The 13051-nt window shown below is 45.8% G+C and overlaps 1 protein-coding gene across 3 annotated transcripts in view; it reads left to right on the forward strand.

Moving 5' to 3' along the window:
• The window catches only part of Heg1 (heart development protein with EGF like domains 1), a 74663-nt gene that overhangs the window by 25847 nt on the left and 35765 nt on the right, over positions 1–13051 (forward strand). For all 3 annotated transcript variants that reach the window (XM_051191382.1, XM_051191383.1, XM_051191384.1), the window contains 4 exons: positions 4406–4744; positions 5571–5906; positions 10820–11044; positions 11695–13020. In XM_051191382.1, coding sequence (XP_051047339.1) covers positions 4406–4744; positions 5571–5906; positions 10820–11044; positions 11695–13020 — 2226 coding nt within the window. The remainder of the gene's footprint in view (positions 1–4405; positions 4745–5570; positions 5907–10819; positions 11045–11694; positions 13021–13051) is intronic.

Here is a 13051-nt window from a genome sequence, read left to right on the forward strand (position 1 = left end):
GGGTTCTATAAGAAAGCAGGCTAAGCCAGCCATGAGGAGCAAGCCAGTAAGCAGCACTCCTCCGTGGTTCTATTTCAGTTCTAGCCTCAGTGATGATAAAATAAATTGCTTTGGCCGTTATGTTATTATAGCAATAGAACACAAACTACAACACCCTGTTCAGTTCAGCCTCTTCCACACCCTGGGCAGCCAGGAGTTAATCTGTTTCTGAATAGAGACTCTATCTTTCAGCATTGGAGCAGGCCCAGGGAGATGAGCCAGGGGTTACAAGAAAGTCCAGAATGCATTGCTCTTCATTCACCCTCTCCAGCTTCCGCCTCTCTAGACTTCCCATAGTCTCTTTGATGATCATACACTGCTGTTTGATCATGGGGTGGGGGCGGGGCCATCAGCAAAGCAACACTTGGCCTGGGTGAGGAGGAGAGGAAGCTCTTCTGAAGGCAGAAATGTGTATGTTGAATTGTGTGAGAGCGACCACAATTGAGCACTAAATTTAGTATGAGCTTCCTGGAAATGGGGTACAAAGGGAACCGGGTGGGGCATGCGATTGTTGTCGGACGAAGTAAGCATCCAGTTTAATCCATAGGCATGAATGTTTCGGGGGTAGTAAGTAATTCCAAGAGGGATATTTATATAAGGAATGCTTTCCATTGCCGGTTTGTGAGACTTGCACTAATGTTCTTTGAAGGTGACATTTGCAGAGCCTCAGTAAGAGCTCTGCAATAATGGGTCTTGACTTACAGAAGTCTTTCCTGTGGGCAGCTGAGCTGATGTGGTCCAGGTAAATTGCTTTGTGGTGATTTCACTTTGTGAAGTGAGAGAACATTAGTAACTTGAAAAATTGTGGATTTAGTCTGTCTTGTTCTAACACCAGCTGCCTCAGCAATGCTTCTGGGAAGTTCTGGATAACAGTCAAGGGCAAGCAATGTGATGGATGGATGGTACCTGAGGCTCTGAGGTCTTGTCCTGTGACTGGAGAGTGACACATGGCCTGTTACAAAGACTAGGAACTTTACTCAGGCCTTGTCCCGGTGGGTGGTACTCCATTGTTGACATTTTATTTAATTTTTTATTAGATTTATTTATTTATATTTATCTGTTGTGTAGAGGAGTGCATGCACTATAGTGTGTTGGGGCCAGAGAACCACGTGTAGGAGTCTGTTCTTCTCTTTCCATCACATAGGACAAACCTTGTCAGGTTTGATGGCAAGTGTCTTTACTAGCTGAGCTATCTCACCAGCTGGGTTTTCCTTCCTCCCCTTTCCCTCTCCCCCGTCCCCTTCTCTCTCCCTTTTTTCTGGTTCAGACTCAGGTTTCCCTTTTGTGAATGACTGCTTCAGGGTGGCCACCCAAGAACGATCACAAATGCCAGCTCACTGATTAGAAGTGTAGTGAGTTTCTTCCTAGCTTGTGCAGCAGATGCCCATGTGGGATCACACACATGAATTAGTTAGACAAGCATTCCCTTTTTCATATATATAATTTTTCTTATTTTACATATCGATCCCAGTTCCTTCTCCCTCTCTCCCCTCTCTCCCTCCCATGCTCCCTGACCCTCCTTTCATACCCCCCCACTTCATGGTGAGGGTGATGCCTTCCAGGAGGGATCATCAAAATCTGTGAAGTCATTTGGAGTAGGGACTAGGCCCTCCCTCCTGTCTCTAGGCTAAGGGAGTATCCCTTCATGGGGAATGTGTTCCCAAAGTCATTTCGTGCACCAGGGATACATCCTGGTTCCACTGTCAGAGGGCCCTTAGGCCTTCTAACTGAGAACCATGTTCAGAGGTCTGAGTTGGTCCAATGCTTGTTTCCCAGCTATCAGTCTGGGGGGTTCATGAGCTCCCCCTTGTTCACGTCAGCTGTCTCTGTGGGTTCCTGTAGTCTGCCTTGACCCCCCCCTTTTTTTAAATCATTCCTCCCTCTGCAGCTGGATTCCAGGAGATCAGCTCAGTGTTTAGCTATTGTTTCTGTTTCCATCAGCTACTTGATGAGGGCTCTATGGTGGTATATAAGTTAGTTATCAATCTCATCATCAGGGAAGGACATATAAGGTAACCTTTCCACTGTTGCTCAGATTGTTAGTTGGGGGTCATCCTTGTAGGTCTCTGGACATTTCTCTAGAGTCAGTTTTCTCTTCAGACCCATAACAGTTCCCTGTATTATGGTATATCTTCTCTCTCTCTCTCTCTCTCTCTCTCTCTCTCATCTATCCATCCTTCGACTCAATTTTCCTGGTCCCACATGTTCTCCTCTCCTCCCCTTCTCTTTCTCCTAACTCCTTCTTCACTCACTGCTCCCCCCCCCCCAATATGCTCAGGAGATCTTGTTCCTTTCGCCTTCTGTGAGGGACCTTGTAAGAATCTCTTAGGTTCCTTCCTGTATCCTAGCTTCTCTGGCAGTGTGAATAATAGGCTGGTGATCCTTTGCTCTATATCTACAATCCTTATATGAGTGAGTGCATACCATGTTCCTCTTCTTCTGCATTCCCTTTTCATTCAAGGCACTGCTTTGCAGAAGTATTAACTGTGAGGACAAAGTGAGATGTGTGTATAAGGCACTCAACACAATGCCTAAGGCATTGCAGCTGCTCACTTCAGGGTAGCTGCTTTGTTCTGTTTAGTTGGGTTTTTTAAATAATTTATTGACTTATTTAATGTTCATTGATGTTTTGCCTGCATGTATGTCTGTGAGAGGGTGTGGAGAAGCCCTGGCGTTACAGATAGCTGTGAGCTGCTATGTGGATACTGGGAATTGAACCTGGGTTTCCTGGAAGAACAGACAGTGCTCTTAAGTGCTGAGCCATCTCTCCAGCCACAATTGGGTTGAGTTTTGAGACTGAGTCTTGTTCTTTTGTTTTTTGTTTGTGTTGCAGCAAGGCTGGATGCCTTTGCATCCACATCTTTCTAGTCCCTTGTCTCTATGGATAGCCTGCACCTTTGCCTGCATCTGTTTTCATTAAGGTCCAGTCACCAGAACAGCAGATTGTGCTCCTGGTGTCAGGGGGTCTGTGGTTTTGCAGGAGAATAAAAGGAAACTTCTCTTTCCTTTTCTTTCTCTCTGACTATGTCTAAAGTCTATTTGTGCTTTTGGCCACAACTGCACACAAGAATGGTATTCAGAGAACGTTTTATAACAGCAGATTCCTTTTTTTCCCTTTTTGGAGCCCATGATTGACAGCTGGAAGCTGTCATGATATAGGCCCACACAGCTCTTTACTGCTGTTGGCTTCAGGTGGAAAAGAAAACAATGCACCTTCTTTCCTTGCCCCTTCATTTTGTTCCCCAGGCTTTCCTGCACTTAGTTCTTGCCAAGAACTATTTCATGGAGCTGGTATTTGAACTCAGGGCCTCATGCTTGTTAAGTGAGTTTTCTACCACTGAGCTGCATCCTCAGTGTGGAGCTTTAAGGTAGCTTCTAGAGGTCAGGTCTTAAGTACCTCTGGAAAGTTTCCCAATGGAAGGAAGCTCTCAGCCAGACATCTATGAGCAGACCATGTGTTCTAACCTATGGTATATATCTGAATCTTTGAGGCTCTGACAGTTATCTGAGGGCAGCCACCTGTTTCATGGATCAGGGAAAAAAAAAAGGTTCCCAGCCTAGAGTCTTTGTTCTCCTGGAGTGCCTGCTCAAGTATTACACTGGTTTGAAGACATCACTCTAAAGCTTAGTGAGATGAAGTAACAATAATGAAGTCTGTGAGCTTCTAGGTGAAATTAAGTAAAATCCCTGGAGCAGTAATGCATTCTCCTGTTGGTTAGTAGTTCTGTCAATGAATGTAGTTGGATGGCTTTTCAAAGCATAAGCTTTATTTATGGTGGCCACGATTTAGGAACTAGTAAGGAGGCTTTGGGGGTGACCATTGGGAACTACTGTCCTAGGCTGTGTCTTGACTGTGTTCTGCCAGCCCCAGTGCTGACTGAGGGACTGCACACCCTCTACGGGCTCAAAATTGGTTCACAGTATGGACTGGGTTCAAATAGCATTTGAACAAAAGGGTTACAGTGCTTAAAGCAAACCGGCAGCAGTAGCCTTATCACGGTGGCCTGTGTTGTAGAATTCCTACAGCAACTGTGGAATGCAGTTCCTCTATAGAAAACAAGATAGATTATTTCTTTGGGTTTCTCCTGTCTTCCTTTTAGCTTGCATAGAAAGCTTAGCTCGTGTATGGTGAGTGAACTAACTGTGTCTCTAGCCAGCTCTGAGACTTAGAACTGGTGAGGAGAAAATGAAGGAGGGTCTCCTAGTTGCACTTACTTGTATCATCATGTTACAAGAGTCTACTTTGTATCATATCCATGGTATTCAGATACACATCTGAATTCAGATACACATCAAACATAATAAGTATATTTGTACCTACATTAGCCATTCAAGTAGTTTTGAAGCACATTTTCTTCTGTTTTAGCATCTGGAAGTATAAAGAATGTTAACAACTCCACCGATCCCCAAAGCCCATCAGTCACCCAGACAAAGATTACACATGTCACCAACACATTCGCTAATGGTGTCCCAAGAATGCTCCGGTCTTTGACTGTCAGTGTGGAACCTATAAACGAGAGAGAGAGTTTCCATGAGCATTCCAGAATTGCCATAACTTCAGCCTCAGTCCATTCTTCACCCTCTGTGGTTGACTCAAGGACAGACAGCAGACTGACTGAGAGTCTAGGAGATGGAGAAGGCATTGAGCCATCTACAGAAAATGGACTTGGACTTCCATCCATACACTGGCAAAGTGATTCCCCCAGTAAGTAGTTCACCTTTATTTGAATTGTGGGCATTTTATATAATTGGGCGTTCTTAGGGAGTCTCCTTGAGACCATTTGCAGTCTGAAGAAAAGTGTCCCTGATGACATCAGATCCTTGTCTGCTCTATCCCAAGATTGTATTTTTATCTTTGGTTGTGAACAAATGCCAGGCCTAAGATGAGAACACCAAGATGTGGAGGGCTTAAGTAAAGCAAACACAGCTTTCTCAGGAGAGTGGAGACCTCAGCCTCGGGACTCTCTCTCAGTTTGATCCGTCTTCATTCTATAATGTCATCTTTAAAGTGAGACCCTGACCTGCTCCTCACAGCTGGTGGCTTCAGTGATTTTATGTATAGATCATCTTTATAAATAAGTTGTCAGACATAAATATATTTCCCAAATGCATAGCTTGGCTTACTCCTTATAGTTTATTTTATTATACATCAGAAGTAGAAGAATGTTTATCAATGTTCCAGTTGGTTTTTAGGAAAACACTCTGCCTACAGTATTTATGCACATTGAACTTGCTGGATGTAATGACTGCTCCCTTGAACTACTTTTCAAGGGATAGAGAAACACTCAAGCCTATAAATTACTGTTTGCTCATGCTGTTCTCAAGTCTCCTGTCCATAACTTTTATTTTCAATATTTCTATAATGAAGACATCCAATAATTTTAGAAAAATTTAGAACATGGTGAAGCTTACAGGGTGGCCCATATAAACACTTGGCTGAGGGAAGCTTGCCTTAGAGGGACTCCATCTTAGTTGTTAAGCATCTTTTCTGGGTCCACTAATGGCCTCCCCTCCCCCCCAATATCTTACAGCCTTTGGAGGACATCAGCTTGCCAGCAGCTGGGAACTGGGAAATGGAAGTGCCATACCTCTGACTGAGACGGCGTTTAGGTCAGTCCCCTCCATTGGTGGTGGAGAGAGCACAGGACAGTGGTTCCCCAGTGAGAGCAAAACATCTACAGATACAGCAGAGAGCTCCGATTTGCATCCAGACGTTGGGAGCACGCGGGGTTTGACACAGTTCGCACACACTGCACAACAGCCCCGAAATGGTGGCTCGGGGTTGGGTGGGAAGAGTTACTCAGAGCCTTCATCTACATCTTCCTCGGAAAGTCTGGATTCCTCAGCACCACATGAAGGACATTCAAGTGAGTTCTTACCTCGTGGAAGTATACCACAGGGACTTAGGGTGTGTCTGCTCCTATGACCTTCTAAAGCCTGCATTAGGAAAGTAATTGTACTGGTCCCAGGCCATTCTTTTAGCTGGTTAATACAAGTATGCCTACATGTCCCATCCTTTTTGGTACATCCCAACTCTCTCTCTAGGGTGCATGCATATGCGTAAATGTGTGTGCAGGTGTGCAAGGGCACACATGCAAATGGAGGCCATCGGTCAGCCTCCGGTATGTACTTCAGAAGCTATCCGCTTCATTCTTTAGACAAGTCTCTCACTTAGATTTGGGGCTCACTAATTAAATAAGGCTGCCCCCATGTCCTGGAGCTTACAGGTACTTGTGGCCATGCTCAGCTTTTTAATTGAGTGTTAAGGATTTGAACTCCAGTCTCATACTTGCACAGCAAAGCTTTTGATGCCACCTCACCTCCCCTTCCTCATATAGAATGGTGGGGGGGCTTCTGTGTCCATGCCCTCTCATGGTGTATAGCCTGCCCCAAACCCCGATACCTCCTCGTCACAGAACTTCTGGACATTTCCTGTGGAAGCAATCTTATCATATATGGACTTTTTGTGTATTTAACTTTACATGGCCTCAAGATTCACCAAGCATGCATTTGTCTTTCTGAATGATGTTCCATCAGGGATCCACTATTATTAATAGTGTCCCTATGATTGTTCAGGAACACATTTTATTCTGTCTTGGAATTACACGGGAATTACAATAGTTACAAGTTATACAGTAGTATCTTGTTTTTCAAGACAGTGTTTCCTCTGTGTAACAGCCTTCCCTGTCCTGAACTTGCTCTGTAGCCCAGGCTGGCCTCCAACTCACAGTGATCCACCTGCCTCTGCCTTCTTAGTGCTGGGTTTAAAGGTATGAGCCACGACCATTGCCTGGCTAGTAGTATCCTTTTTAAGCTTTTGAGAAACTCCCAAACTATTTTCCAAAGTGTGTGTGTGTGTGTGTGCACATATGTGTAGATGATGGTATAAATGTGCATTTCCCAGTTCATTATCCTAGTAATAATGAACATCTATTCATACAATCCTTCCACGTGTATATCTTCTTTGAAGATACCTATTTGAATATTTTGACTGTTTAAAAATTAAGCTATCATTTTGCTCATTGAGTATAAAGGGTTTTGGAGTTTTGTTTGTTTGTTTTGTATATTCTGGACTCTAATTCCTTTTGATTTGTGTAATTTGTGGCCACTTTCTCCCATTTTGTGATTTGTAAGTTTGTACTTTTTAAAGTATTTATTTTTACTTTATGTGCATTTGGGTTATGCCTGGATTTGTGTTTATGTGAGAGTGTCAGATGGCCTGGAGCTGAAGTTACAACAGTTGTGGGCTGCCATGTGGGAGCTGGAGGAGCAGCCAGTGCTCTTAACTGCTGAGCCATCTCTCTAGCCTGTCATTCTTACTTTATGATGATATTATTGGAGAATGAATGTTTTTAACTTTGGTGAAGTCTAATACGAACATTTTAGAACATTTGGCATTTGTTTTGTGGGCCTTTGTTGTTGTTTTATTTTCTTTAAATAGTGATTTTGAGTAAATTTTGTAAACAGTTCCCAGTGCCTTTTATCATCATAAAGTAGGTGCTAGTTAAAGCAAGCATGCTTGTTAAGACATTTCTGACAGATTTAAATTCTTACCTACCCAGCTGCTAATAACTCCCCATTTCCTCCATATGAGAATCCTCATCGATGAAGGCAAATCACAGCTTATTATTACACCTGTAACATGCAAAAGTGTCTGAGCATGAAAGAATCGAGCACATGTGTGAGCCTGGTGTGGTGGTACATGCCTTGTAAATCCAGACTTGGGGCAGAGGCAGGTGGATTTCTGAGATCAAGGCCTGCCTAGTCTACAGAGCAATAGGACATCCAGGGCTACACAGAGAAAAGAAAGGGAAAAAAGAAAGAGCAAATGTGTGAGGAGAAAATGTCCGGTCTTTTATTTCTTGCCTGGGAAGTACCGTTTTCCACCCTCAGCACTACTGGCCCAGGATTTTTACCTTCTCAAAGTGAGACCATAGTTCTTCTCCCAGGGCCACCCAGAGTTGTGAGGCTTGAATTGAGGGCATTGTGCACACTAGGCAACACATGCTAAAGCTGTGCTGAGTCCCTAGCACGGTCTTTGGTTCTATAGCTTTTCCCTTTTACATCTCTCAGTACACCTCTCCGCAGGTAATGTTGCATTGATCCATGTGGAAAATGTGATTTCATTGTGATCAGACTTTAATGAGGCTGAAGGGGTGGAGGGAGATGGGTCAACCATTAAGAGCACTTGCTGCTTTTTGCAGAGGACCTTAATTTGGTTCCTAGCACCCACATAAGGCAACTTCCAACCTCATATAATCCCAACTCCAAAGTATCTGCTGCCATCTCCTGGCCTCTATGGACACCTGCACCCATATGTACATATGCACACATGCACATACACATAATTTAAATTTTTAAGTTCTCTTTTAAAGCTAGATAAGGAGTAGCCTCACACCTGAAATTAACTCAGTATGGATTAGTATACTGCTTTCTCTCTTTGCCTCTGAATCAGCCCAAAGCTGACTAATTATGACACCTGCCTTGGATAACTCTCAGTCTGCCCAATTCATGGTTCAGATTCAGCTGTTTCAGGCTATGATCCATCCCTCTGTTGGGCCTATAACCCTGATGTGATTGTTTGCCTGCCTCAGTTTCACTTGTAGAGTATATAAGATCTCTCAGCCAATATCTTTTCCTTTTGCTCACAAAATTATTTCAGAGGTTGGGACACTTACATCTATGCTAGATGACTGGGCACCCAGGTGTCTCCCAAGTCCTTCAGTATGCCTTAGGCCACCTTTGTGGTTCCTGGCTCACTGTTGCTCTGGAACTGTCTGAGTGCTCATTTCCAAGTGAAGGTTCTTTTCTGGGCCAGGATAGGAAGCCTGGGGAAGCCAGAGCTCTTCAAACCAGGTCTCTTCAAACCAGGTCTCTAGCAGCTTCTGTTTCTCTTGGTGTTTGATAGTGTCAAACAGTGACAAACAGGACCCTGTAATGTCCCAGGCCCAGGGCAGGCCCCACGCATCGGGACCCTTGGTGATGACCCTTGTAACAGCTCTCAGCCTGGGTTCTGAGGGTCTTAACCTTGAAGGCATGACTCTCTTTCCAGAAATTTGGTGTCCAGAGCCTTCAGAGCCTCTTCATTGGCTCTTTACAACTTTTATTAGTTCCTCGTTCTCTTTTGTGCTCTCTGCTTCTCTTCTCCTTGCTCCGGCCACTCTGCTCCAGGTGCCTACCCCTGTCAGAATCGTGGGTGGGAAGCCTGGGTGCAATCGGGGGCACCTTGTAGGAACTGGGTGCTGGGTGCTGCCGGAATTACTCAGGCACAAGAATCTGTTCCCACTGACTGGCAGGTGGGATCCCACAGACAGGTGGGATCAGCAGGCAGTCTGCTGCTATGCCCAGCTCTCACCATGTCCACTGCCAGGAGTTCCAAGGCTTCCCACTTTTCAGAAACTAAAACAGCAGTTGCAGAGGGGTGCTGAATCTGTGCACCAGGAAGCCAGGCCTGGGGCTTGAGAACCTGAATGGAGGCACAAGCCGTACGGATCATTTCCAAGCCAATGGGGTCTCTGTAGGCTGCCCAAGAGTGAGTGTGTGCACTCAAGTGGCCCGCTGGCAATGCTGGGTGGTGTGCCGGGCCCCATCACTGTGACTCTAAGATCTTCAGCTGTCTAGATGGAGCCTGACCACCATAAAATTTAAAACATAAACATTTAAATAAATAGGGTTTTTAAAGGATTTATTTTATTCATGTGTATTTGTACATAGCCACATGAGTTTGGACGTGTGTTTATCATTTCTGAAAAGGATTTACTTGGTAATCTAATAATATAAGCTATTTCTAAATTTAGCATACAACATATACGCTTCCAAAGGAGAGAAAGGGTATGTATTTATGTGGTACCTTCCCAATTCCAATAAAATAGAACAACATTAAAAATAAAAACAGGACTTGGAGTTGGTAGTGATACCTTTAATCCCAGCAATGGGGATACAGAGGCTGGCAGATCTCTGTGACTTTGAAGCCAGCCTGGTCTACAGAGTGAGTTCTGAAACAGCCAAGGCTACACAGAAAAACCCTGTCTCGAAAACAAACAAACAAAAACCAGATAAACACGTAAATGAAAATAAAACAGGGCCAGCAGGATGGCTCCATGGGTAGAGGTACTTGGCGTCAAGCCGAATGATATGAATTCCATCCCCAGAGCCCAAACAGTGGAAGGAGAGAATGGACTCCACAAAATCTCTTAAGTTTCCCACTCCCGCTGTGGCAGGTGCACTCCCCACATAAATATAGAAATATAGAATAAGGAATAAACAACACCAACCAAGCCCACCCTCAGCCTCCATGCTATGTTGTTGTTGTTGTCATTGGTTTGTTTTCGAGGCAGGGTTTCTCTGTGTAGCCTTGGCTGCCCTAGAACTCACTTTGTACACCAGGCTGACCTTAAACTCCTAATAATAATCTGCCTGCCTCTGCCTGGTATTAAAGGTGTGCACCACCACTGCCCAACATCCATGCTTTTTTTTTTTTTTTTTTTTTTTTTTTTTTTGACCCATGGTAACTGATGCTCCACAGGCCAAGCCCTGAACTTGCTACCAACTTCCCTGATAGAACTTCCCCTGATTCTTATATTGTATCACTGAGCAGAAATCCAGTATTCTGGCTCCTTTGGCTGGAGTAACACTCCTTATGGTGAGTTCAGGACACCCGAACAGAGAGGTGTCAGCCCTGTGGTCACAGGTAAAGAGCCCTAAGGAAGCCTCTGGGCCCCAGTGGCCTGGGATGTGAAGCTAAAAGCCCTGTCCCTGCATTTACCTCTCTTTCCTGCAGCTCCAGAAGATGGTGCGCTGCTGAGTGACAGCTCAGACCTGGCAGAGAGCACTTCTGAGGCACGAGCCCTGCACACCCACACGTCTGCAATGCTCACCCGGAGTGGGGAGCGCACCCTGCGGTCCCTTGACATCCCGCGCACTGCAACCCGCCCTGTGCACCCCACTCAGCGTGGGAATGTGACAGAGCACTCGGGCCTGCTGTCCCAGGCACCTACCCTTGGAGGTGTGTCTTCCCACTGCCGCATTCCCTGTAGATCGCTTCTCAGTCCCGGGATGGTTGTGTTGGCTGGCAACCCAAAAAGTAGCTTACTGCTCATTAGGAAAAGAACCTTCTAGGTTCTCCACCGCAGGAAGCACTCCCACCCCCATCGCCTTGTGCTTGCTTGAGGTATGAGGGTTGATGTCTGCCTGAAAGGTTTAAAATAAAGCAGAGTGGTAACTGTGGTTAAAGTCATCTCCTGGGAAGAAATACCTCATTACAGTGTGGAAAGTTGGGAGCATTTTCCATTTTTCCATTCGATAATGGCAATTACTGTTTAGGATCTTGGGAGCTTTTCCATGGCAATTTGCTTTTATTAAAAAAGGGCATGAGGAAAGGCTTTGGAAATGCTCCCTGTTTTTAGGCTCCTCGCTTCTCCGTTATTCCCACTTATGTTACTATAGCTGCTCCTCACAGGAGGGGTCCTCTCTGAGCCACCCCTGTTTTAGCCTTCTGGGATCATCCTCACTGAGAGTGCTTCTCAGGAAAAATCACCTCTCAGAGACAGTGTCTCCCTCACTTAAGTTCAAGGATAAGTCATGGCAAATATTTTCCAGTGCCCATCTCAAAGATTTCTTGTTTACTTGACCCAACTTTGTCTTTTCTCTTTGTAGTCCCTGGACTTAGCTATGGTCAAGAGCGCGGCTCAGATGATGAACAGAGGACCTCCAGTGGCCACACAGACCACGCCTATGTTTCATCTGCTTTCACCAAAGGAGAACGGGCGTTACTGTCCATTACAGAAAACTCTTCCTCCTCAGACACCAGCGAGAGCTCAACCTCTTCCATTAAGACCTCAGACTCTCCATACGTAGACTTTTCTTCATCTCAGGCTAAAGGAAGTAACGTGTCCTCCTATGATGGCGAACCTGTTCAGTCTTCCACCGAGTCCCTGGTTCTGCATACATCCAGCCTTCCATCCTATACATCCACTGTTAATGGGTCAAACAACTTGGTTCTTGATGCCAGTACTAAGTCAATTGAGGACCCATCTGATTCAGGAGTCCCATCACCTCTCCCGTCAGCGCCGCAGCCCCACCAGTTTTTATCAACCTTACCGTCAACTCGGTCTCCTATGCAGCAGCTAAAGTCTACCTCCGAGACAGCCACGCCTTCGTCATCCTCACTGTCACCTTTGCCCATCTCCTTGATGGTGTCAACCCTTGCCCCACACTCTGTCTCACAAACAGACTTCCCACGTTCATCATCTACCCTAGTCCCACACAGGGCAAGGGAACCACGTGTAACGTCAGTCCAGATGTCAACAGTGGAATCAGCCATTGCAGTGTTCCCCGGCAACCAAACAGCAGACCCCAAGAACCAGAGCACCCCACAGCAAGAGAAAACCATCACAGAAGCCAAGTCGCCAAGCCTGGTGCCTCTGCCCACAGACCCCGCCAAAGCAGTAACAATGAGCCTCCCTGCAGGGACCCCCTGGTCCCCAGCCTTCATGGGGTTCCCCACAGAGCCAGCCCTTTCAGACACAAGCACCACCTTAGCCCGGATGTCTCCAGCTTTGACATCTTCTGTTTCCCACACTACTCACGCTCCTGTGACCAGTCCCAACACCCCAAGCATGGAAACTTTGACCTCAGGCACTGTCGTCGTGCACACGACCCCTGAGAAACAGCACCAACCAACCAACCCTGACATTCTAGTGCCACCAACCTCACCGGAAGGGGTCGTCACCACAGAAGGGAACCAGGTGCATGTGGACCCCACCACTCCCTCTATCCCTCTGACCACTACACCCACATCAGCAGAAGTGACCACAAAGCTCAGCCAGGCAGAAGAGGCCAGCCCAGTTTCACATTTTCTCAGAACATCTTCACCTCAAACTCCAGATGTTTCTACAGCTGAAATATTGACTTCCAAATACACCACCTTTGCTGCTCAGAGCACCCCAGAGTCACCAGCAGCATTGTCCCCTCCGACCCCAGGTAAGTGCACCTTAAAAACACACATCAACTG

This window comes from Phodopus roborovskii, unplaced genomic scaffold (genome assembly GCF_943737965.1).
Source record: "Phodopus roborovskii unplaced genomic scaffold, PHOROB, whole genome shotgun sequence".
NCBI classification, from domain to species: Eukaryota; Metazoa; Chordata; class Mammalia; order Rodentia; family Cricetidae; genus Phodopus; species Phodopus roborovskii.